Source organism: Hippoglossus hippoglossus, chromosome 6, assembly GCF_009819705.1.
Source record: "Hippoglossus hippoglossus isolate fHipHip1 chromosome 6, fHipHip1.pri, whole genome shotgun sequence".
Classification (NCBI taxonomy): Eukaryota; Metazoa; Chordata; class Actinopteri; order Pleuronectiformes; family Pleuronectidae; genus Hippoglossus; species Hippoglossus hippoglossus.
In genome coordinates this window covers 12,551,873-12,578,757 of record NC_047156.1, presented here as the reverse complement: position 1 = coordinate 12,578,757, position 26,885 = coordinate 12,551,873, and the positions used below count along the sequence as shown (strand labels likewise).

At 43.6% G+C, this 26,885-nt stretch overlaps 1 protein-coding gene across 4 annotated transcripts in view; it reads right to left on the bottom strand.

Moving 5' to 3' along the window:
• Positions 1 to 5,272: 5,272 nt before the first annotated feature.
• Positions 5,273 to 26,885, bottom strand: part of mctp2a (multiple C2 domains, transmembrane 2a) — a 37,880-nt gene continuing 16,267 nt past the window's right edge. For all 4 annotated transcript variants that reach the window (XM_034587084.1, XM_034587083.1, XM_034587085.1 and 1 more), the window contains 6 exons: positions 18,909 to 19,028; positions 17,749 to 17,790; positions 10,843 to 10,952; positions 10,643 to 10,752; positions 8,307 to 8,404; positions 5,273 to 6,132 (listed from right to left, as the gene is read on the bottom strand). In XM_034587084.1, the coding sequence (XP_034442975.1) occupies positions 6,073 to 6,132; positions 8,307 to 8,404; positions 10,643 to 10,752; positions 10,843 to 10,952; positions 17,749 to 17,790; positions 18,909 to 19,028 (540 nt within the window). In that variant the 3' untranslated portion in view covers positions 5,273 to 6,072. The remainder of the gene's footprint in view (positions 6,133 to 8,306; positions 8,405 to 10,642; positions 10,753 to 10,842; positions 10,953 to 17,748; positions 17,791 to 18,908; positions 19,029 to 26,885) is intronic.

Here is a 26,885-nt window from a genome sequence, read left to right as displayed (position 1 = left end):
GTGGCGAGGAAGCGAATCTCCCAAAAAACAAAACCCCCCGGCACGTTGTTCCCGCGGCGTCCCTCTGCAGACTGACACACTTAAATGATGTGAAATAAACTGGCAAACGGTCTGACAGAACCAGAGGCTGTGGTGGCATGTTTGGAATCACTGCTGCTGGCCAGTTTTCCTTTATAACAGGTTGAAGCCCCCAGGTCACTAGAAGGACATGAGGAAGTGGAGCTTTCATTTCCTGTCAAAGAGGAGCAGACAGATGCTTTCCAAAGGCATCAGTCGCTGGCTAATTGGGCCCCGGTGGGTGACACCGCGGCATCATAAATAAAACAAACAGTTGTGGCGTGTTTTTTTTGCCACTGGACTCTTTACACCTTCATCACAGAGCGAGCGGTTCCGATGAAACGCGCGGCCTAATTACTCTGGTACGTGGCTGTTATCTTTTCTGCCTCGCTGTAATTGATCCTTTCTTTTCTCTCTCTGCATTTATGTTTTTAATCAGAAATGAGAGCGTGCATTGCCTGAGAGCTGGAAGACCTTGTTGGAGCCGATAATTAGCTGCCGCGGTTAATGGGCCTGACTGCAAACGGGCGCTACACACACCAGTCTCTGGTGTGGTGACGTGGAGGAGCTCGGAGAAGACTCGGCGCTCGGGGGCGATGCTCGTGTGATTAGTCTCCTCACTTCGACCACGACACCTCTTCACACCTATAGCTTCACAGTCAGCGCCACGGAACTCCACTCGCCAATCAAGTCTGCCCCCTCCGAACCTCAGACTGATCCATGACCAGACTCAGTGTTTAATCTCTTTTCTTTTAACTAGAAACACTGAAACGTCTATTTGTTTTCAAAGTAGCTCAAAAAGTAACGTTGCCTCTTTAATATGTTGTGCTGCATTTTCTGTATTTGTATAGCAGCATGTATGCTAATTCGGATAAATATACAACTTGCCCTGGGCCCTGAATTATAAATCGGGCTAATAATAATACACTTAGAGTCTCTTGCTTCTTTTAAATTCACACTGGATCAAAATACATCAGCTCCCCCGATTGTCATGTTGTGCATTCTTCACTCGGAGACTTTGTTATTCCGCCAGTGGCTCCTTCCTTGGGACCATATATTCATATTCATCCAGAACCTATAGAATGTGTCAAATAGAGGTGTCCTAATTGTGTCCTTGATGAAAGGCTATTAATATTGAACACTTTCACATTCACCCATGTGCCAGCGGAGGAGGAAATGTGTTTTCCCCTTCTTTCTCGCCGAGACAAAAAGCAGATCTGCTCATATCTCTAATGATACCTGATTCCCTGGGGGTTAGTGGCGAGACTAGCTGTGGCTTTAGCAGATTCATCAAACAAAATGTGCTTCTCTTTCCTCAGGAGGCTGGGAGTCACATTGCGTTATATCACTGTTAATTAGAATGAAATATGCAGTTCAATTATTCTTTGTATTGTTTCCTGACGCGTGTGCTCGTGCTAACTGCGGAGCACTGATGTAACACCAAATGTTAGAAAGCTTAACACTTTATTTCCTCTCTTTTTTTTTCAAAGGCACACTGCAGTCCCCCCCCCTCCCCTCCCTCCTCCTCATACAGTTTATCCATTTCCTAACAAAGTAAGCTCATAGCTATTCCCCACAGCGGCTGTAAAAACACAGCCTTTAAGAATTTGAAGGTTGTCGCAGTTCTCATAAGCAGTACTGTCATGATTCTGGCAGGAGGCGCCCTGATTGGCTGGGTGGCCAACTGTCTGTTCCCATGTGACATTGTATTTCTGAGGCAAGGCAGTCGCTGTCTTGTGGCCGGTGTCAGATCCCAACAACCTCTGATCTGGGAACAGCGACTGTCAGGACTGCACCTGTAGCACCGAGACCTTGTGTCCCCCCTCGTCCACAACGCAGGGTTTGCGCTCAGACATGCTTTGCATCTCGCCGCCTCTCATTGGCCTGAGCAATACTCCAGAGACTGGGCATGATCCCAGCTGTTGTCTTCATTTTAATGCACTCTGAATAATATTAAAGCAGAATCAGTTGAATTTATTAATGCAGCTTGCCCCTTAGAGAGATGCTTTTAAAGGCCAATGATTTAATTTCAGCTCTTAAAGGCCATCTTCTATTCTTGAAGCTGTAAAGAATTATGGCTTTTGCCATGTCTTAACACCGCTGTGTACCGCGGGCCACAAAATGAATTATTAGTAAACTGGAGGTACTGAAAACAGCCGCTATTAGTGACCATTTTTCTCTCTGTTGTTACCTCAGTCGGATACCCCCCCCCCCCCCCCCCCCCATTCCCAGAGACAACATCAATCCTGGTTACCGTGATTTATATCGTCTCTCATCAGCAGACTAAAGCAATGTGCCGACTCGGTAAGTTACAATCTGGAACAAACCGCGAAAAGCAGGTTAGCGCATCTTTTTAAAACCTCCCCATTCAGCCTCCTTATGTTTATGTGCTCCAGTGGCGGATCTGGGATTTTTCTAAATCGGGGGCCATCATTTACACAGAGGGGGCAATTATAAGCCCATCATCAATGCACAATTCCTGATGCATTGTCATTCCTTGTTTACCGGTAGCTCGATAGCTAAACCACATTTATATTAATATATTTTGTCAATTGCTCCTTTTTCAAGCCCGTTGTGTACTTCAAAAAACAAAAAATCAAAAAACTAAAATCTGGTATTGTTAGCAAGTGACTCCAGGGGCCAATCACTTTCAGCTCGGGCCAGAGCCCCCCCCCCCCGGCCACACCCCTGGATCTGCCCCTGGTTGGCTCATAATCACAAAACAATCAGTTAACTGTTGCAAACTCAGCGAGGTTTGTCATTTGGGTTGTGTTTCCACCGAGTTGACGCTCTGCAAATCCTGCTCTTTATTGGTGTCAGGCTTGTGCGCGGAGGCACAGCATCACCTCCACACCTTTAATTTAGGCCAGTCGGGAAACGGAGCGCAGCCGCTGATCTCCGCGACCCGCTGCTCAGGTGGTACACGCAGACCAAATAACACATGCATAAGAGCTTCAACACATGTAAGTTAACTGTGAGTCGCGCTTTTGTTACTTTGTCCTACTGTGCGCATTATGTCTCTCAGAGAGGAGGTCAGAGAACCTTAACGGCACTGCACATGTAACAATTACTACAGGGGTGCTGAGAATAGTGGCTTATTCAAATGAGGACGGTTTTGTGTGTGCTGTGCATCTCCTTGTAAAGCAGCACTGAACTGCGACAGAGAAAGAGGTGCACTGTTCCCTCTCTCTGCACTTGGTAGTTTGACGCCCGCTCCGGGGCTGAACATCAGAGGAGCGGCTGCTGAAAAAACAGGTTGTATGGGTCCTCGCACACAGCCTGCCTGTGGTGCCGCCTGAAGGACTGCCATGGAAACAAGGAGTGTGACAGGCTCTGGGGGGATCCGCCACAGCTGCAGGCACTTCCTTTTTGACAGCCTGATGAAGACATCACTGCCACAACATGCACAACAACAACAACTACCGCAGGAAAAAAAAATGTGATCAGACAACTTTAACTGCTGTGTGGTTCAAATGTTCATTAGCAGGCGTGCAAAGCATCCAGGGGATTTTCGCCACACCACATTTTAAAGTGACTTCCTCTTCCGAGATTCACAGTCTTCCCAGGAGAAAAATACGTAAACCAAATAATACCTCAAAAAAGATTGCACCTCTTTTGGAAATGGGGCTTATTTGTGTTTGCGTGTGTGTGTGTGTTTATATGAGTGGGTGGCATAAGTGTGCACTGGTGCATGCAGCGCCAAATCAACAACTGCTGTAACCCTGTCACACTCGTCTCTGTGATCCGTTGACTATGAATGATACAGGGAACATCCAAGTCCACCACCTCAGTGCCACAGTTTCAAGGGGTTTGACAGCTTGAAGGCAGGCGACCGTGGTCCCACACGACCCCTCGTAATGTCATCGGCAGAATTTGCCTCAATGATATACCCCCCCCCCCCCCATGACACACTATTATTTCAACTTAAAAACGGCTACTCACCGAAGCGAGTTAAACTGGGCTCTATACGTGCACGCTAATTGCCGGGGTCTAATTCTCATATGTTCTGTTAGAGATTTAGACGTCCTGGTGCGGCAATTTGGTTGTTTGCTGAGATGTCGATTAAAAAGTACCCTGGGAGTTTTTGCTTAATTGGTTTCACTTCTTGGGGACACTTCGCCAGGCCTCGCCAGTGATCTGCTTGTACCCCCCCCCCCCTTCTTTCCACAGCTCTGTCCTCCTCCCAGCACAGCCAAAACCAGCATCCCCAACCCGCATCACCCCCCCACAACCCCAGTGGAGCCAAGAATGTAGGAGGGTTCCAGCCAGTGTGTGGGATTTAGCTCGTCAGAAGCTCAGGGTCACCTCCACACCCTCTCACTTTGAAATGGACCCCTGGTGGCAGCTCCTGGGAGAGCCCAGTGATGTCTCTATCAGCCTGTCAAAAGAGATAGCCCGGGGCTCCACCAGGTCCCCCTGAGCCAATCAAACTCTTCACAAAGCACAGATGGATGCTCTTTCACCAGCGTGCTACTTCTGCGGCGCGGCGGTGGTGGGGGGGCAGCCGGCCGTGATGCTCAGTCCCCCAGTCGGTTAGAACAAACTCCCCTTGCTGAGGTCCAAGCCCGGTTCAGCCCCAACTTTAATTCTAACTATGTATGTTTAAAAAGAGAGCGCTTAGCGTTTGTGTACTACAAGAGAAACAGAAAACAGGTGGAGGAATTTATTTACTTATGCCAATGAGTTTGTATAGTGAACGTTTAACAACCACTCATGTAGATTATGCTCATGTAGTGAAATGTACTTATTTAGAACGTTACTTTCCTCTCTCAGTAGAATATTGTCCAGTTTGCAAAATTCTAAATGTGTCAATAATTGACAGATAGAAAATCATCTTTCACAAACTAGTGTGGAAAAGACAGAGTGTGTGTGTGTGTGTATCCACGAGAGGCCAGGTGATTTTATCATAAAGTGCTGAGGATGGAGCGAGTCCTCTCGGTGAGATGAGCTCTCTTTCCCTCGCTCTCTCTCTCATCTGGACCCTGTTATTGTGAGGAGGCAACAAAGCAGTGCATTAGGAAGCACAGTGGAGCCACACAGCTTTGATGTGAGCTCGGTAACCAAGGCGCAGCGGTGGCCGGTGTGTGAGCTCTGTTCCAATGGCTGTGTTGTGTAATCAGATGTGTTTACTGTGTATTCAAGTAAAGACGCGGTGTAATCCATCCTCACTAGAGTGCAGTCATTGTAGAAACACGGGCAAAAAAACACGAGCTCACACTGATCATGATTCTTTATTTAGGATTCTTGCAAATGCTCCATTTGATGCTGCAGACATGATGTTGAGTAAAAAATAAACTGTCAAATTAATCAGCTGAACATGACGGAAAAAATAACACTTAGAAAATGTATATAAAAAAAGGTCAACCAGAGATAATACACATAAATACATTTCTATATATGCTGAAATCCAATAAAGAAATCTTACAGCATTATGTTATATACAATAAAACCTTACCAAGACAAGTATAATATAATTCAGTACTGTCCTAATATGTGCAACAAAACATTGATTCTCCCTTGTAATTCAAATATCAATGATATGTATTCTATGATTTTTATCCTTTAACTATATTAACATGTGGATATAAAGAAACTGCCATGGTTTCTTTCCCATAACCTTAAGGCAAATTTCAGTTTCACCAAAGTCAAAAAAAGTCAAAACAGTGGAAGTTGAAGGTAAACTAAAACCGACGCTTTTCATTCCTTTTCTAAATCATATCCAAAGATGAAGGCTGTGCCTGGCAGCGCTCTTTTCTTTACCTCCAGGGTTGTGATTGACAGCACCATGTGCTTCCCTCCTAGCTGCTGCAGTTCACAGCCCCTGTCAGGGGAGTGGCAAACACACAAGCCAGAGTGCGGCTGTCTGCCCCTCAGCAGCAGGGGGCAGAGTTAGGGTGGTATGGTGGGGTGCACGGGGTCATGGGCTCTGCTAGTGCTGGAGCATTGTTGTCAGGTAGAGCGCGGCATACCATATTCAAAAGGAGAGCAGGCTTTCATCCAGCGTGTCCGCCGAGCCTACCTTTTCCTCCGTGGCTGGCTCTGGCTGGTGGGCGCTCTCAGCACGCTGTACTGCACCTGTAAAAACAAACAGGAGTTTGGTCAGAGGCAGGTAATCCGAGCTCAGTGGAGCGCACGGTAATGGCTCCCCTGAGGAGAGCTGGTGCAGGGGAAAGCGAGGCGGGCTCGCCTGTAATGAATCATTTTTTAAACACAGGAGCAGAGGGGATTAATCACAGGGAGGAAGGATTTGAAGAGTCAAGGGTTCCGTACCAGTGTACGCCCCCCTCATTCTGCACCACAATCACAATATTAGAAACAGACATCAACTGTTGAGATGACCTGCCAGGCCAGTCAGGGAGCTACACACTGCATAATCACTCACTATAGCTCCTGTCCCCTAAAGAAAACTTTGTTCAAGCCTCAGAATAGCATAAAGCCAGGGTTGTTGGAGCGGAGAAGTTATCAACATCGGTTGATGTCTAACTTTCTTCGTGGCTTTTCAGACTCGGAGTGTGACTAATTTCTTCAGGCAAAAGCAAGACGTGAAAAGTGACATTTGGACTCACAGCCTAGTTTTTTTTTTCTGCCAGTTACATATGTAGAATTAAGTTCAAGATGATTCACTCCTGTCTCAGTGTTTCTCTCAGAAAATCCATGATGTTCAAATGTATTTACAAAATAAATGTGTGTCGTAAAATCATGTTCTCTCTGCGGAAAAAAATAATTCAGTGGGCCGTTTTATTTTTTTTGTCCCACCAAAATTGCCACCATCGTCCAAAGAAGACTGATCATAGAGTGAACTGAAAAGGAGAGGAGCTGGAATTCGAAAACTTGCTTTTGAAGCGTGCCTGCCGAGCTCAAACAATGCGGTGAATCTGTTGAATAAAGGTAAGAACTATGCTAATTAGCCGGTCTCCATTATTAGAATGGGAGATGGAATGTGGGAACAAAGTGACTGCCTCCTGCATCAGAACATGAAACTGTCCTCAGAACTGACAGATGCTTCTTATTTCAGGACAGACACTGTGTTGTCAGAAGTCCCCGTTTGAGGCAGACTTTGTAGATGTGCACAGGCACTAATTGCCAAGTCACATTTGCAAGAAAGACAGGAGTCAATTTTCAGCCTTTGTGGTGTTTTTGTGTCCACACCTATCCGAGCATTGAAGTTCTAAGTCAACAAAAACAAAATATGTGGTCTATTGTTTTGGGTCTCCTGTGTATATGATGTTAAGGTTATTTTTCACAGCACATAATGAAACGTACTTATGATGAATCTTAAGGGTGTTTTGTTTTTTTATGATTGGAGCTATTCTCAAGATGTAGTCTCTCTTTTAAACCGGGCTAAAAAGTATTGTTTCCATGGGATTTGAAAGTGAGTCGCTTTCAAAGCTCAAACGCTGTATCCCAACGGGGAAGAAGACATACAAAAGATTCCGAATCAAAATGTATTTACCACCTTGTTTTGCCAATTCAGTCAGCCAAATCTCAAACAACACAGGCTCCCTCCAACATCACAGAGGAGTCAGCGATGGCTTGCTGCAGGAGGACATCAAGGGTGCAGCAGAGAAAGGGGCTGGGGTGAGAGTGTATTCCCAGATCCAGACTGTAAGGATTTCTCACTGAATTCTGTCTGGCGAGTTACCTCCGAGATGAAGGCGCTGTGTGGCACTTCATTTCCTGGCCAGGCAGAATTCTCAGCCGGAGAACGGCGAGCGCCCAGCGCCACTTACAAAACCCTGACAGCTCTCCTCAGCTCTGTGATGTAAATGCAAATGACATATCAGCCATGGCTAATATGTAATCACATATGGCACCCAGAAAGACGACCGGGGCTCATGACTACATTAATTGACTCAGCCACCCTGAAGTGACTGAGGCCACATCAGAGTTTTTATGCGCTGACACAACAGCCACACACGTCAGGAGCCCTCTGCCGGTGCCTCGGCCAATCACTAACTTTAATGTCACAGCGCTTCAATCACACAGACAAAATTGCTAATAACGGACGAGGCTGCGGCAATATGGCTGAGTGCAGATCTAAGCATCTCCCCGCTCTGGCGCTACGGCGACTACATGGAGCTGCACCGAGGAATAATTGGGCCAGGGCTGCTTTAAAGGCGAGAGTCCATTAATAATCAAACAAAGCCAGAGGATATATTTCTGCAACACTTGGGAATTCTGGTACAGCAAATAATGCCGACATCTTCAGGGAATTTCCTCCCTATCTGTATGTAAAACTGGACCCTTACCTTTTGAACATCAGAAGGCACCCTCTTGAGGAAATCCAGTATTTCATTATTGTCAATAGTATATGGGTTGCGCAGCTTCTTGGTAAATTTGTTAACGCCTGTGAAAACAAGAACACATTAATAAATAAAGGTGTCATACCAACCGGCATATTTGTTACAGCTTTACACTGTAAAAAACAACTGCATTAATATTATACTGAAAGTGTTGTGTAACCGTGTATACTGCATGCACAGAATAGAAAATCCTGCTAATACATCATTGATGTCATTTCAAATTATTTGTTCCAGGCAAACTAAATTCAAGCCTGACCAATGAAGACAGGTAAGGATACAGCAACCTCTCAACTTATTATCACCCGTTGTAAACCTGCCTGCCTGGAATGGGCTGTTCTCTTGTCTCAGAATTATTCCTTGTCATTAGTGAGTCCTCCTCAAAAAGTTCTACAATATACTGTCACTGTGTGCAGAGTTTTTTATAAACAGTCTATGGTGCAGAGGGAAGTTAGTCATGTGTTCATCTTACCTGGTTTATCTGCAGTGACGATTTTATAGTCAATGTTTTTCATAAAATGAAACTGAATTTGCTTTATTACTGTTGAAGTTCTAATGATTTACTGAACTGCTGTTATTTCATACATTGCATGTCAAGTATTTCAGAGGTCTGTAAAGCAATTGACACAAAATCTTCAGACCCAAGTTTACAACCTCTCAAAATAAAAGCTATAATTCAGCTCAGTATAAAGCATTGCAGCAGCAAATTGACCTTGTGCTTTAACTTTGAAGACAAATTTCCAAACAGGAAGTGACTCTGTGAATGTTGTTTCCATGACGGAGATCAGCAACCACAACACCAGTGAATGTCTGTGTCGGTCTGATATGGTGAAATAAAAGTAATCAGCTTATTAAAATGATCCGGCTTTGATTTTGACCCAGCTGCCCACTGCCCCGCCCCCACTGACTGCTACAGACTGCTAGCAGCTTGTTTATTCAAATTTCATTAATATTGAACGTATCCTGTGTCCAAATCGCACCAAATTCAACACTGCACTTCCCCGGGCAATTTACGATACAAATGCCAAGTGTAAAGCCGATAATATAATCGGTTCAGGAGATATACGTTCCACATACAGACAGACGTTTGTGGGATTAGTAGGTAGAACTAAATGAACAACAGGCAAACTTTCATTAGAACTTTTTCTTTGCTTCAACCCGATCATTTCTAGCACATCTATATTTACTTTGCACATGGCTGCGCAGCGCTGAGGAAGAAAATCTCTTGGGTCTTGTAATGGGACCATTATATTCACAGCCTGGTACTGCCTGTACCTCAACATGCAGACAAAGAACCTAAGGACTTAAATATGTGCAAGCAACTTGAAAGGCCTGCCTTGCAACCACAGAGATGGGGGTTAACTGGGAAGGCAGAGGAGTGTCTCAGACTGTGTGTTTTTTTTGTTTGATACAGTGTTTTTTTTGGTATTGATTGTGTTGAAGGCAGTGTGGAAGTACAGTGGTTGTGGGCTTACAGCTGGAGGAGGAGAGCCTGTTAAGGGCAGCGTTATCTCCCTGACCACTGAGATGACTGTCTATTCTGTATGACTACAGCAGATAATGAGAGGCTAGACCAGGAGCCTACAGACTGCCCAAGGACATCATGTATTATATACAGCTTGCTGCTCTACCTCCGCTTTGTTTCCACACAAACCTTAGGCCTCGCCTCTGCTGGGCTCTGCCACATCAGCCCACACTGAGCAAAGCAAACCTCTGCAGCTGTCTGATCTCAGTGCATCTGCAGAGGTGTAGGAATGGCAGAGTTCTTAAATTACTGCACTTCATTAAATTCATGGATTTTCCGTTAGGGTGACTGAATAAGAGTTGTGTGGTATGTTCGTAACATTTTCTAGTATTTTTTAGGACATTTTGCTCAGAGTAATGAAGAATCTAGCAAGAAAAAAATAGTGGCAGTTTGTTAGTTTTTGGTACGTTCGCAAAAACCCTTTTAATAAGCAGATGAATGTACATATATATGTACATATATTTAAATGGACGGTTTTTAAATAGAACTTTTACAGTCTTATCAACCACACAAAGCGCTTTACAGTACAAGTCCCATTCACCCATTCTCACACACACATTCATACAGCGCTTCTAAAACCAGTGCTGTTTCCGCAAACGGCAATTTGGGGTTAAATATCTTGCCCAGGGGCACATTGGAAGGCAAACTGGAGGAGCCGGCGATCGAACTACCAACCTTCTCCTCTCTCCCTCCTGAGCAACAACCGCCACACAATTTACAATTTTGTGAATTTGTATGTGTTTTTGGATGTACAACTTACCCCATATCAGCACAATATATCGCAGTGGGACGAAATACAACAGCGCCGTTGACACAGACAGCACCAGGCAGGTCAGGCATGACATGAAGGGGACAGACCAGTTGAATATGCTGTAAAGGAATAATCACGTCAGTCTAATGTCAACTGATAATGAAGTCAACGTTCTTTTAAATAAAAAAAAAATGAAGTGGTTGATTTACTTCTTGAATCGCTCTCCGATGTTTGAGATTTCGTCCAAAACATTCTGGACGACCAGCACGACTTCCTGCACCATATGTATCTTATCCATCAAACCCTTTTTTCCAGATTCCTAGAGAGAGAAAAAAGGAAACACAAAATGCACAGACACTGATGAGGGACAGTGTATGTCAATTGTTGGGCAGGGTAGACAAAGAACAGTTTATCTTTGCAATGCCATTATGTGTGATTTATCTATTGAATGGCCCGTAATGAGCAAACAGTGTACATCTTCAGACTATGCTTTTGAAGATGAGAGGGACTCAGTGCTCAGACGATGTTATGTGGATGGCTGAGAGATTTCAGCTTTTGTCTGACACACACAATAGGGCTGTTGCACAAGTGCAGCACAATCAAGTCTCTCCGGTAGATGAAAAGTACACAAAATGGCCAATCCGCAATCAGATAGACAAGACAACCTAGACGAGAAGTGCAGGGGGCCTCACAACTTAAGAGGACGGATTCCATTCCAGCAGCCTGCACAGGGACAAGCTTCAACATGTTTTTACAAATCTGCCAGGTCTGGCTCCCTAACACTTTCTCTGACAAAAAAAACCCTCCTGCTCAGAACACCGGTGTGATGTGTCGCTCACTCACTCATTCATATGATTCTTGTTACAGCCACCACTGCACATAAAGTATTATTTGCTTTTAAAGCACCACGATAGTAATGACTGAGTCAAGCAATAAGTCAACATGTGAGGGGGGTTGTGTCAAAATGAAAAAAAAAAAGACATGATCACATCAAGGCTAGAAATAACGAGTGTGAAGGCTTCCAGAGACAGAGGAGTGACTAATGATAACACGAGTAACACAAGCTAAAGAGGGCTGAGAAAGCTCACATCAAAAGGAGGAAATAATGACAGGAATGATGACAAAGGAGGGTGGGAGAGGCAGAAGGGGAGTGAGAGTGTCGCGGGGGGAGGAGGGCACGCTGATGGACCCTACCAGGAGGCTTGAGGATGTCTATATGTTTATGTTACGAGTCAGCCAAAGTCGCAGCCTGTGTGCATTGACAGGTTCCAGACAGAACGCCTTTATCAGAGCTTCATGAGACAGCCCCTGGGAACACGCTGTCTGCCAGCACAGAGAGACTCCCCACCGCCAGGCCCACTCTTCTCCACGAAAGGCGCAGGAAGAGAGCAATTCCCACACTAGCGGAGCCTCCCCCACTGGGCTCAGATCTGGACAGACACTGGAGGCTCAGTATTGTCCAAAAAAGGAAGAACTATCACAAATATGCTTTCTTTGAGTTTAACGTCATGGTCTCACCATGGGGAAAGAGGACTGTCTGTGTGCGTGCATCCTGCTCTGCCTCGCTGCACTGGGGGGGCTGAGCAAACCTTTGTGCAGATTCTTTACTCCAACATCAGGTGTTAATTGAGCTCTTTATCCTGAATTTATTTTGAAAGCAGGGATCTCTGTTTGAGACATTACAATCTATGAACCGGGTCTGTGAGCTCCTGGACCTCCTTCTGCTCATCAGTGTGCCTCACTTTCAAATTTTTTTTGTTTTATTTGTGATAAGACGCATTATTTGAACGTACAATATGTAAATTTGGCCACTAGGAGTCTATCAATCAAAACAATACTTAAAAGACCTAGTTTGATCCCTAGTGTGGGATCATGTGGGAGTTGTAGTATTTACCACCATTGCCGATGAAAATCTACCTGACGTAATAAGGTTTTATTCCCATTACGCAGCAAACGGCAATGAATAATCCAGAGTGACCGATATAAACAGCGGAAGAACAACCGAGCAGTGTGTTTAACCGTCTTCATAAGTCGTTTACACCAGGAAGTAATAGCAGAGACGTCACAGGTAGAGGATATGGGGTGATTAAGAGGTGACCAAAATTAAACGTCAAGTGGCCTTAAATTAATTTGTGGGTTTCTCTGGGTTTTAACATTGTCGGAAACATTTTGGATAAAGTAAGTACATGAGTCAATAAAATATATAACATAGGTCTAGTAATTTTTTGGACATTTATGTGAAGAATTGTTACAAATTGTATGTTTAATTGTAGGTTTCTGCAGCGGGTACACATGCAGGGTAAATTTAGTCTGTCCTGGCAGGATTAAACAGAAACTCTATTGGCTTTCATTTCTAAATGTTAAAACAGACAAATGGATATTCTGAATCATGCATCTAGAGACGGAGGTCTAGCGATTATCATTTTTCATCTGCTTTAAGTTTCGCAGAATCCTCCCATCTGAGCAACTGAAGTCCTTCCTAAATGAATCATATGAATCAATATTCTTTATCTTTGTTCATTTTTTCCGACACGTACATGAGTGCAGAGAAAACATAAAAAATAAATAAAAGATGTCCTGCTGAAATGGGAAAAGGATGGGTAAACGAGGGACGGACTAAATGAATCCTAAATGTCTACTGATTAGAAAACCTGTGTGAAATCATATTCTCATTTCAAATAAAATTGTAAAAGCTTCCTTTTAAGGGTGGAGTAATCGAGAACCAATTTGATCTCCTGCGCAAAGGTAAACATACTCTCGCAGACATGCAGGGTGTCATCAAAGACTGTAAAAAGCTCATTTAGCATAATTTTAATTAGAATAATCGCTGCCAAATTTGAATTCTCAGACTGAATATTTTCCGGGGGACTTTTCTGACAAGGATAAGAAGTGTGTTTGGATGAAAAACACCTGTGTTCCTGGCAAATTATCACATATGGAGGTAAAATGAGCTGACAAACAATTTGCTGGGATAAAACAGAGGAAAAAAAACACCAGCTCTCTTTAGGCTTTAATGTGTCTGCGGGTCCGTGTGCGATGGGCTCTCGTAATGCACATCACGGATCATGACCTGGGCAGTCCGCCTATCTGGTGTACTCAAGGAGACCCAGCGGTGACTGTGGACTATCGGGTGAGAGATGGACTAACCCCCCCCTACCCCCAGCCCAGTCTAGCACCCGCGCAACTGCCTCCTCCCCCAGCCCCCCATCCCAACTCCCCCGGGCTGGGCTCTGGGAGCAAGTCAACCCAAGACCAGCACTTCCAGCCAGGGGGCAATGAACGGGCTGTTTCATCTCCCCTGTTCGTTTCTGTTGGAGATCTATGGACTTGTTTTTGCCTCTCTGCTTCTTTATGTTATGATTAAATATTGTCTATCTGCACAATTGATACCTAAGGCCAAAGGGAAGTCACTTTGCCCACACATAATTTGTAAGCTGCCTCTTTCCCCGAGGACAGATTTGTTCACAGGCAGAGAATCTGTTCTGTATTATCCTGATGTAACAGTGCCTAGCCTTTCGTCTCTCTTTAACGTCATGCCTTCATATTCGCGCTACTCTGTCTGAGGTTTACATATTTCCTTCCTCAAGGGGACAAAAGGGGGATAAAAACATATTTGAGTGGTAATCATAACCTTCTCAGAGGGAAAAGCCTTTATTCACATGTTCGAGCAGAGACTAGGGAAAAAAGCAAAAGGCTTTGAAGTCATCAAATTTAACACTGATCACTCTTTAACCCCAAATATTTTTTAAAGAAGACTTTGATTGGAGGTGTAAAGCTACACTGCTTGATCTAGCTGCATGATATCACATTCAAGTGACAGCAAGACCATAACAAGACTTTCAAATAAGCCACTTTAAATTAAAGTTGACAGCTTAAAACAAACATGGGTGAGTGCTTAATTAGTAAATGAAAGGAGATATTTCATTTCCTCTGAGTGTGAAAGGGTTTAGCAGCCTCATGTAAAAACCTTTCAAAAAGCTTTAAGAGGCGAAAGCTGATTTCGGAAACGCACGCGGCACATTGAGAGGATCTTCAACCTCCTCTAAAGACACTGCCCTTTCGTAACATTCAAAAAAGTAAATACTGAAGTTTCAAGGCAAATGAAATATTAACTTTATAATGTGATTTAATATTCATCAAAACGCTGAATTTTCAGTGTCACGGCTGCGTGTCTAAGCACCAGTTTGCCGGTTCCTCGCAGTGATACCCAGTGTGTGGCTTCCCACTCTGTGTGCAGACGTATCAGACGTATCATGCGAGTTTCATCTGTGAATTAGCTCATCCTTTCAGACAGGAGTTGGTGGATGTGCCTTTGTTTTTAAAAGAAGCTGGCTTTTTTCAGCGCCCCAGGTCAGCACAACAGAATATATTGAGCGCATTATGGATATGAATCCTGGGCCTAGACACGCAGCACAAGGGTCATTGCTCGGAGGCTCAGCGTTAGTTCCACACTTCATTGCCATAAAGCAATAATGCACATCCCTGTTAACTCTTCCTTTTTTACAGAGGACAGTGGGATCAGTGTAATTGAATATTATTTGCTGTGGGGAAATATAATTTTCAAGCTACTTAAAAATGTCCGGTTTTGTTTTTCAAGAGATACCAGAGAGATGTACTAATAAATATTATTACGTATGATTTCTCTTAAATGAACAAGTGAAAATGACCCATAACCTCTGGAGCAGAGTATTAGTTTCCATCTGTATTATTGTAGTTTGTTTATTTGGTCTATTATAAAAATGTCATTCTCACCATAACTTTTACATTTAGTTACTACGTTCACATGGAGAGATATATCAGGACTAGGGATGCACCGATATGGAAATTCTTGGCCGATACCGATACCGATATTTAAAACAACAATCTAGCCGATAGCCGATACCGATACCGATATTTGTTTATTACTTGCATGTGGCCTTCTTGGTGTGTAACGCCGGGTTTACACCGGGCGCTGAAGCGCCGCACAGCGTTATTCTCAAGCGCGCAGCCGCCTGGCTGTTCACACCGGACCCGCATTTCTCCGCGTCGGTCAGCCCGTGATTCTCCGCTTGTTGTTGTATGTAACCCGTTCAATGTCGGGTGTCGGGGGTAAATGCCGTATTCTCCAAGCAAGCCTTTAGCCCCCCCCCCCTCTCTCTTTTTATCTATATTACTGCTTGTGTGGCTGTAGTGGATGGGCAGAGGGGGACATTTAATTATGTGATTGGGAAAATTGGGAAAATTAAAACTCCAGGACAACAGAAGGGGAATACAAAGTATGGGATGCATATTTGATCATTTATATCATATCAAATATGTCATTTATATCGTTTAAAATCATTTTTCAGTCTGTTTCCTGGCGCGATACGCTCGTTCGCACGCCGAAACCATCGGTGAAGGGCGCTGGCGCGGCGCGGCGCATCGCAGCCCATGTGAACCGCACAAAGGTTTAACAGGGGGGGGGATGGGAGGCGCCTGGCTTTCCTTGGCGCTGCGCTGCGCGGCGCTTCAGCGCCCGGTGTAAACCCGGCGTCAGTGTACCATAATCTGGATGCCAGATTGGCAGGCTGCAGAAAACATACCAATGAATATCGGCCAATGTTATCGGTGAAAGTCAAGTTTATTACCGATATGCCGATAGCAGTAAACGAGGCGAATATCGGCCGCTACCGATATACGGCCGATACATCGGTGCACCACTAATCAGGACTATTGATCCTATTCGGAACAAAAAGATCACTCAGTAGAACGTACACTTCCACCACGGCCCACACGTCCCCGTATGAAACTTACACTTGAATTCATTAGATCCAGATATTTATTTGGATCTGCATTTGGACACACTCATAAATATCAGTCCCCTGATCATGCCTGATTTTTTTTCTTTAAGACCCATGAATTATTCAGAAATCAGTGAAAATGTTGGAAAACGCAATTTCACAATATTAAAGAAAGTGAACAAAGCTCCAGCATTTAATTTAATGGGTTCCTCCCTGACCCAAGCTTCATCCTTCCACCAAGTTTTGTGATAATCCAACCTGTAGTTTTAGCATTATCATGCTTACAAATCAACAAATCAACCAATTAACAAATGGACAGAGGTGAGGAACACCTCCATGGAGGAGGTAACAATATTCCTCCTATTGATTATTCTGAAGACATTTTTTAAGAGAATATTCCTTTCATATTTCTGTTTACATGTTACAGAGTCTGATTACGACTCGCATCAACATTACATCCTCCTCGTTTACAATTAAACATGGGGTATATGTCATCAAGCAGTTAGTAACAACCATATGTCGATTTCACAAAATGCTGTGAAAACTCCAACAGGACGTTTTATTTGATTATTGCATATTAAGAGTATGGTCTTATTTGGGTTAAGGTGATCAGAAAATGCTGTTTACATGGAGCGTCTTATTCAGAATACCATCTTAATCTGGTTAATATCAGAATATTAGTGTCCATGTAAACGTGTCTGATGCCCCAACAGCTGTGCAAAATGTAACTGTAGCTGTTTAAATTGAAGTAATATAGCTTTTCAAAGGGCTGCAGTCTCGATGTGGTGCATTTTCAGAGTGACACTGAATACCCAGAGGATCAGAAGAAAGAGCTTCATGCTGCAACTGTTTCAAAAGATGCTGCCCTCATTTGGGATGCATGAAAATATTTCTATTCTTAGTTAGAAAAGAGCTTCTGAGAAGTGACTGTCAATGTGCTAAAATATTGACTAGAACCTGAATGGCTTTTTTTGGGTGCAATATTTCCTGTTCTCAAAGCAGCATATTTGTATAAGAACCACCGGTATTTGCTGAACAAGGACTTTACACTGCCCAGCAGTATGCAGATGTTGTTATATTGTTTAATTTAACCTTGGTTATTTGGAAAGGAATATTATCAAGGATCAAACTTGGGGATAAAGAAAGAGAGTTCTGTACAAAGTAATGTCACAGCCAAAATGGTACAAGAGCCTGTGTTTATGGTGAAGCTTAAAAGATATATTTTTATATATATATATATATATATATATATATATATATATATATATATATATATATATTGAAAACTGAGGAGTAATAACATTCCAGTAAAACATATTATCCCTTAAAATGTTAGAAAGAGACAAGATAAAATACCTTCTCTTCTTCCTCTTCGTCGTCACCCATGCTCATGTTCACCTGAGAGAAAATAAAGGGTAGAGGGTGATTTCAAACGAACGGGACATGTGGGCACTGGAGCATTTTTAACAAACACCTAGTAATGAAATTTTCTTTGAGTACATTCACCCCTATTGGGAGAGGCTTGTTTCCATAGAGACTGCATCACAGGGGTGACCTCACACAAAAGGAGAGGTGAAAGAGGGCCTTCTTCACAAGAGCACTGTCACACCAAAGCAATCTCATTTCTCCACAACATAAGCACACAGAAAAACAGAAAGAGGAAAGGAGAAGAAAAAAAAAAAAAAACATTTAATTTGGATGCTGTTGCCTAGATCACTTTATATCAAGTCATCCCTGACCCCACTGTGGTGCACGCTGTGACATTGCCTGGGAACAGAGCTGTGTCATTGCCAGCTTGAGGGTCACCGAGGGGTGACAGAGTCTCCACACTGGATATGAGGGTGAGCCTGGGCTTTAACATTGCCTAGGGACGGCATCTTTGCCAGCAGCCATAAACACAATCACTGGGCCGAGGATGTTGCTTTGGGGAGGGTGCGTGAACAGGCCAGGCCCCTGGCTGGCTGGTGAGGAGGCTTACAACACAGTGAAATTGGGGGGCAGTCAGAAGTGTGAACAGCATTAACCTTCACAGACATGTGTAGGGCAAACATCATTTCCATAACAGTAGATAGCGAGGAGATAGTCTTACGCTGTGGAAAGAACTATAGTCTTTCCTCTTCAGATGTGGTGAGACTATATCAACAGACTGCAGGCTGTACTGTACATTTACAGTGATTCAATTTCAGTGGCTTCTTACTGCTTGATGTTTTATTGAGCCCCTGGAGACAATGTAGAAACTAGTCTTACCAGCTATAAAACAACTGGAATGCTGCCACAGCGGACTGTGGTGCATTTTATATAACAACTGCAGTATTATATAGTATGTATGCAAGTGTGAGAGTTGTTAATTGGCATTGCTGTAAAACCACAATTCACTCAGTGTCTACCTAAAGGATGTAATTCCATCTGGATGAGAGCATTGGTGGGTTTACATAGATTGAATCTGCACTATAACGGCGTGCGTCTACAGATCTCTGTGGATGAACACTGAGGAGTTCAGGGACCTCGTCACTCACCAGGTCCTGGTTGGAGCTGGCCTTCCCCGCAGAGAGCTGAAAGTAGTTCCAGCCGATGAGCAGGAGCAGGAAGAGGGGCAGCATGAAGAGCTCCCAGTGCCACACTGTCACGAGGAAGATCTGAGGAGACGGGATATGACAGTTATAACGCAAAGCACATCACACTATAGCAATGTCACCCAGCTTTGAAATCTCAGCAAGGCTCTTATAAAAATTGAATGTATAATGGAGATAACCATGTACTAAATCTCACGAACAGCAAGCATTGGTACTGTTAGCGATTTGAAAGTGACGGACATTCAGGGACAACTTTTAATATCTTGAAATCCTATTTATCTGCACCAGAAACACTGTGCTAGCGGAGCGCCTTGCAGCTGAAAAGAAAAGTACGACATGGATAGGCATGGTGTGCTGTCTTTTAACTGGCACATCAAATCCGCTTAGATTTGGAGGCAGCGAGTCTCTTTGACGAGGCACATATGGCAACTGGAGAAGCATTTGCAACATTTACCCCCTCCGTGGCGATGATACTGAGAAAAGCCAAGACCCCTGGTAGAAATAAGATGGATCACACTGAATGACTAATCCCTCATAATTCTGTAAAGGAGTGGTGCTAAGCACGTTGCACAACACCCACTGCATTTCACAGCAGAGAACTAATTGGACGGCTGCATTTAAACCCATTTAGTGACAGCCTAATGAGCCTTTCTCCGACTGAAGTGATCAGGAATGTGTGAGGAGGATCACATCAGCAGGTTGACAGGGATGAAATAAAAATGTCCCAAACAGCAAGTTGAACCTTAAAATCTATTGACAGTGTGAATATGAGGCGGAAAAAACGACACATTTCGCACTTTAATTTCATCCTCACCCTTTATGTAAATTTCCGATAATTAATAAAACCATTGCAACAGCTAAATGCTTTGTTCTGTCATAGCAGGTCTTTGTTTCAAAACATTGAATATTACTGCTGTGATGACCCCACACAATGGTAGCACTGTGCAGTCTAGGCTCAAAGAGCTAGAGGCCGGTTAGAGTATGAACAATATGTTCGAGTTAAGCCCGAGACAGGATGTGAAGCTCTGGGGCCTTCAGGCCTCAATAGCGGGCCTGTAAACAGCAGACTGCTCCTGTCATAGTAACCGTGCAAAGTCTGTGCACGTTGCTCAGGGGGCCAGTCATACCTACTGCCACACCAGGCCTAGGTTCAAATGGCCACTAGAGAAACGTGAACCATGAGTAATGCAGACAACACTGTGGCCCAAGTGCCCCAGGCTTCACCACTGTAACACGTATTATCCCTGCGTACAACCTGGGAGATGGTGGGTGAGCTGGAGCATAATGCAGAAACACAGCAGGATATAAGGAAATGAACAATATGTTGTTGTATTTTTCTTATATGTATTGAATTACGTGTATAGCAGCAAACTAGAGCTGGTGGGGGGGATGTAAAAAAGGTAAACAATGAATATGCATGATGTGCAAAGGTAGCTGCAGTACATCTCCTCTCTGTTATGAATAACCTACGTCATGTGTTGTCACCTCAGTTCCCATGAGGCGATTCTAAAGCGATGCTCCCCTCGCCCCAGAGGAATTCAGCTGGCTGGAGGACAGGTAGCTTGTCATATTCCCAGTATTCTCGTGAAAAAAGGAAGAAGAAAAGGGGGGAAATGTGCCTGGAAACTGACATGAGCCCAGCAGGAATGTTGAACCTCCTTGCCCTCCCTGCAAAAGCTGCTACATTAACCACTAAAGTCTAATTGCTTGGTCTCTGTCTTCCTGAGCAAGTCAACAGAGGGAGCCAATTCATTTCCGCCCAGGGAGCCGGCAGAGAGAATCTGTCACAGGTATTCATAATCGCCCACTAATGCAAATTTCTGCACACCGCGTTCTGGCTCAGTGGACAAGATAAAAGCCTACAGAAATACAATGCCTTGTGTCTAAACTGAGCGCTTAAATGAGGGTATAAACCAAAACTGTCAGAAGTATCTTCTCAATTCTTCCCTCATGGTATGTCAGCCCGTGTGTTGAGGACTTACATGCTTTCTTAACACTAATAAAAACGATTGAGGACAAAAATCTGGGAAAAACCTCTCGGATTCCTTCACTCAGGTGCATCGACTGAGACTCTGCCGTCAGATTTCCCACAGTAATGAGCAGAGACAAGGCTATACCGTCCCCTTGTCTGCTCACATTCTCCAGAGTTTGTGTGAAATGGAGACAGAACTAATTCCAAAGTAAGTGGTTTATGTTTTATTAGAAAGCAGCTAAATGTGATTAAAGGACATGTTGGACAAAGTGCAACCTTTGAAACGCAAGTGTAAATTTGTATTAAAAAAAGAATCCACATTTTTAATTGCCTTCAAGGGTGGACTCCATTTCAGTCTAACTGGCCTGACTCCAGACAAATTAGGCATGACAGGTAAAACCTTGAACTTTTTTTAACAAGACAATGCTAATATGTTGCTCGAGCTGTGAAACAGTCATGTATTTAACCAAAAAGGACGTAAAAACATAAACAAAAGCAAGGGAGGTAATAATTAATGACATACCGAAGCATTTCGGTGTACACACAACAGGACTAGATAACAAACGACTTGTAATTGAGCAAGTGATAGTATGCATGTCTGGGAGGAGTGTCTCCAGTGTAAGAAACCTCCCTTGACAAACACCCTTTAGCTGAAAAATGTCTGTATGATTATGCGCAGGGTGTCTAGGGAGGAAAAAATAGAATGAATTAATAAAACTATTAGCACACGGTGGAGTAGATGATGGAGATGCACTCTCCTTAGCCACCTGTAAGCGCTTGGAGAAGGGGGCAACCCTGGGCAGGGCAATTCTGCCAGCAGGGTTAAGAACAGCCTGACAGATTTGTTTTATAGCGCCATTAATATGATTCCACTAAATGCATTCTGCGCCTTCTCATGCAGATCCCCTGGCCAGCAGAATCCGGCACCTAATAATAAAGCACTCAGCGATTAAAAGTGTGAATAAAATAACTTAAAGCTGAGCAAGCATGGCAGCTCCCACCACCCACACTCTCCCAGGAGAGGGAGAAGGGATCGCAGCAGGAACAAAGGGACAAAGACACCCTCTGTAAGAGTTTCTACCATCCTGTAAATTGATTAACAGAGGGCGGGGTGGCCCAGTCTACCAACCCAAACTACTGACTGGCAGACGTAGCAGCAGACTGCGAGCCTGCCAAACGCTGCCCTTATACACTGCTGCACACAACAGACTATAAATACAAGCCTCACATCACTAAAACACACATAATACTGTTGATGAGCCAAATTAGTATGGCATCTCAGCACATGGTTTCGTGCTGTACAAAAACAGCAATCGACTATTCCACTATTATTCTTCTCATGGTACATTTCAAAAATACCTTTATTTTTAAGGCTGTGCACTATCCGAAAACATGCAAGATTTAATCTTGGCCGCATCCTCACTTCTTCTCTTCAGTTGCACTCCACTTGGAAAGCTAAACAAAGCGAGAAGAGCGCCAGCCAGAATTATGAGGGTCAGTCATGGGGGCTGTGGACGGATGCCAGATTACGTGAACATACACAGAAAGAGTTAACAAGACTGACTTCAGGCTGCAGGGTTTGTGCGTGCATGTGTGCGGCTGACTCTGTGAGACAGAGAAAAGGACATATTGTGCGAGTATGTGCAAGTATTTGATAAACAAATATTAAGGAAAAAAATTCAAATTATTGCTATTTTAAAAAATGGACATAACCTTGAATAGTCTTTACTCTGAAGACATTATTATCTTATTTTGCTGGGTGAAATAAAGGGCAGCAAAAATTAATCTGCATTACTTGCTCAATTAAAATACAAAAAAAAAAAAGAGATTAATAATGAATCAAAAGCACAAATAGCAGCTCAGCTCACGCAGGTCTTTTTTATACAGCCAGGCTGAAACACAGTCTGGCTGAGGGCTTATGCAGAGGACAGGAGCGGCAGGCTTTAAAGTAGCTGTAAACGCAGAGCAATGAGACATGTAATTTGTGTTGAGCTTGGGCCAGCGTGGGGACAGGCTTTCAGGGGGTGTCGGAGGCAGAGGAAGAACAGATAAGATTTCTCTTCAGGGCAGGTAGAGTGTGTGGGCAGCCGTAGTGCTCTGAGCTAACGCTGAATAAATATTTCACATACGCTCAGCTCAAGTCTTATCGACTGGGTAGAGAGAGAAAGAGAGAGCGAGAGAGAGAGAGAGAGAGAGAGAGAGAGAGAGAGAGAGAGAGAGAGAGAGAGAGAGAGAGAGGGTGGAACTACATTTGGGTGAGAGCAATAAAATGGGGAATTTCATGTCCCTCTTCAGCGGGTCGAAATCTGCTGGAAGAGTACCAGGGTGATACAATTTAAAATTCAATTTTCCTATCAAACACGAATTTACCAACATTGATATTTACTGCACTTCCTATTCAAGTTAAGTGGTTAGTTCTCCACTGAGTATACAATTAGTATTAATAATCTACTACATGATGGTTAAAAAAATCTGTTTTAATAAAATAAATTATAGCTAAATCTAACCATGAACAATTACATTCTTTGGGTAAACCATAAACCATTGTAATAAAAATAACCTATGATGTTGCAATGTGCAATTTCAGCTAATTCAGTGTGGGTCATATTTTACTAATTTATAAAAAATAAAAAATAAAATATATATATATATATATATATATATAAATGTTAGCCAGCTCAAACTGATAACAGCCAGAGCTTGTAAGGACGCCTGCACAGTACAGTGCAATAGTGATAGCAGCTCTTTATCAAAGCACTGAAGAAGAGCAGCCGTGCGAGGCAAAGGCATTAGCATTTGCTCACAGGGCCAGTGCTGGCCGTTGTCTCCCCGTCTGTCTGACACATGCCAGGGCCAGAGCAGCACCAGTACGAGGCTGGAGCGGGGCAGTCAGCGGGTGCCCCGTGGTGCCTGTCAGTGGTGGCTACACTGACCCCGCACTCCGGCACTGGCCACTAGTGTTTAATCCGTGTCGGGAGCGTTAACACTGAGCGACCTCCTGGGTGACAGATCTGCCATGCGAGCCTTTTCCCCTGAGGAGGCGGGGAGGGAGTGGTATAGACTCTCTCTCCCTGTCAGCTCGGCTCAAACGCACGTTAACGTGGCAGGGGCCAAGACTGGCCCCGGAACTGCCACACACAGGGTGGACAGGTTGCCACCTCAGCTGCCTGGGGAGAGCAGTCCTCTGTGACTAGGAAGGTGGTGAGTATGTTAAATGTAGTCATTATGATACAGCACACACAATGGGGTTAAACGCAGAGCATACTTCATCAAGGCTGGAGACGCTCATAATATAACAACACTACAACAGATCAACACAGTTATTTAGTGCAGTAAACTAATATTAATCTGAAGACCCTTTACTTGTTCATACTTAAAAGTTACTTTATGCTGTTTAATAATAATGATGAATTTGGTTACTTTAAATTGAATCAAATGTGTTCTCAAGACTGAAATCCATGTCTTAAATCTTATAAAAACGGGAACAATTTCACAGCCCTAATGAAGTGAATATTAGCAGGGAAAGCTTATTAATCCCACTAATAGGGGGACATGTTTCAAGGTTACACATTCAGGCTGCATCCAGCCAGCCTCAAGAGCTGACAAGTGACACGTAGCCAATCCAGGTCAGCTAAATAATAATACTGTGTTAAATCAGGAGGCATCGCTGAGCAGTTTGCTATAGTCACAGCCCATCATTTAATAATTAATAGATCTCAGACTGGAAACCATGAATACACAGATCGCCATCACTGCCGTCATTTTTTTTCCTTTTCTCCCTTGCTAGACACATTCCCACTGCAAGGTCTGTGAGAACTCCCACAACCACGGCGATGGAGAGTGTAACCCCCACGAGACGGAAGAAACCCACTCCTATAAGGCCGCCAACTTTTTCCAACAGAGAGAAAACAGATGCAAAGCAGAAACAAGGAGACAATTCACAGGCGTGCACAGTCCTCGCGCTGTTCTCACAAAAGCTCGGCCACACTGCAATGCAGCAAACCACAAACGGCGGCTCCAAGACTCACAAAGCGTCTCCTTTTCAGGGACAGTGTTAACAAGAACAATTATGACAACTCTGATTATAGCTTTGATCTCGGCTGGACTGCTGCGCTGGTTAATGGCCCCAACTGCTGTGGCTCTACACAGGTGGTCTCCTGAGACCTCTGGAGCCAGATCTGACCCTGTCCTGCCCTCATCTAGGGAGACGGCGATTCTATCAGCCCCCCAAAAAAGCACCCGGTGCAGCTGCCAAGTGTGTTTACAGCTGCACCGCATCAAACATTCATCAAATGCCATCTTTACAGTGTGTGATGTGAGGCAATCAGCATTTCACAGGCTGTCAAATGATGTCTAAAGCAGTTGCTACCTGGCAGTGTCAAAAAGAAATACTCACATTAGGTATACAGGTTTCTTTCTAGTCCAACTCCTGACAGATGAGGTTCCTCATATGTTAAAATATTAATTCTACTTAAATACTTAAAGCGGTCTAATGACAGCAAAGCTCAAAATCAGCTTTCAAGTGTAAATGATCCTTTTTCTTTTCTTTTTTTCACTTTCATCCATTTCATCTAAATCTAAATTGTTCTCAACTTTTAAACTTCTGAAACAGATTAATTTGGCCGGATAATAAATGCTCATTTAGAATTTTTCATTTTTTTGTGGAAGAACTTGTTTCTCTTGGTCAAATGCACAGAAATGGAGGATTTCACTCCAAGTTGTTCCCACGAATGGCTCCTGTAGGGAAAAGTAACTGATCTCTTTCGCGCCTCCATTCATGTTTCCAGCAGTGCTGTAGCTCCATCTACAGGTCCCCGTCTTGTGTGCAGCAAAGAACTCTGGGTGACCCCTCTGCAGTCACTGCTGATGTATAGCACATTCATCTCACCCAGTCTTAGTGAAAAGCACATCTAAAGGCCGTTATTTTATGAAGATTTTAGCTGTCACATTTTCTCTCTCAGATAAAGGAACATGCTGTTGTCAAACTCTTGAAAAGCGCAGATCCTAGGCTCATTACTGTAGCATAAACAAGCAGAGGAGGAAAAAAAATCCAAATTTCTTGTTTGTATTTCTGTTCACTGATGAAAATGTTTATGAGGATTTGCCAGAACTCTGTTTAAATGTGTGAGTAAGAATTTTTTTTCTTCAGTTTTTTTGTTACATTACCTAATTAGACTCTATTTTAAAACTGCAACCCATTGGTGGAAAATTGAAGGCAACTTCAAACACTATGGACTCTGCTGATGAGGTTGCACAATCAAAACAAGTAACCTCCTGCACTCGCAAACAGCGACAGTACCGAGAGACTTTCCATTCCTTACCGAGTTTCCTCTCACACAATAACACCCAGCCGCAGCATTAATCTAAATAACCCATCAATCTGTAAATCTGTAAAAGTTATGTGTTCCTGGATGAGCAACTTTCTGGTTGCCACTCATGAGCGGGAAAAAAAGTTATCTCGGAATGAACAAACAAGACTTCTTCAAGAAGAAAAACAACCCTTAATTTTTTCCCACATTGCTATTCACTCACGTGAACCCGAGCGGTGATCCCCCGTGCAAAATATGAATACCTTACACACCACACACCAACAAGCACTTCATAATACATACATGAATCTACATAAACAGGATAGAAATGTAGACTACATGCTGTGCCAGGGTCAGAAAATTGGCCTGTGGGACTGAGTGATATAATGGCTAAGTATTCCTGGTAAAGCACTACACGAGCATCCCGCAGTCCCAGTAGAAACCACAACAGCGGTAATGCATTACAGGATGTATATGGTGTAAAAGGGTAGGACTGGTCTGCCTGCTTGATAAATAATGTATTGTAATGTATATTAAAGCCAGACCGACCACTGCAGCATTCCTAACGGCGTACCCTGAGAAGCGCTGCGCTGCCTGCCACTTTGGAAAAGAGCAGACACTCGTGGTATAATCATGCAC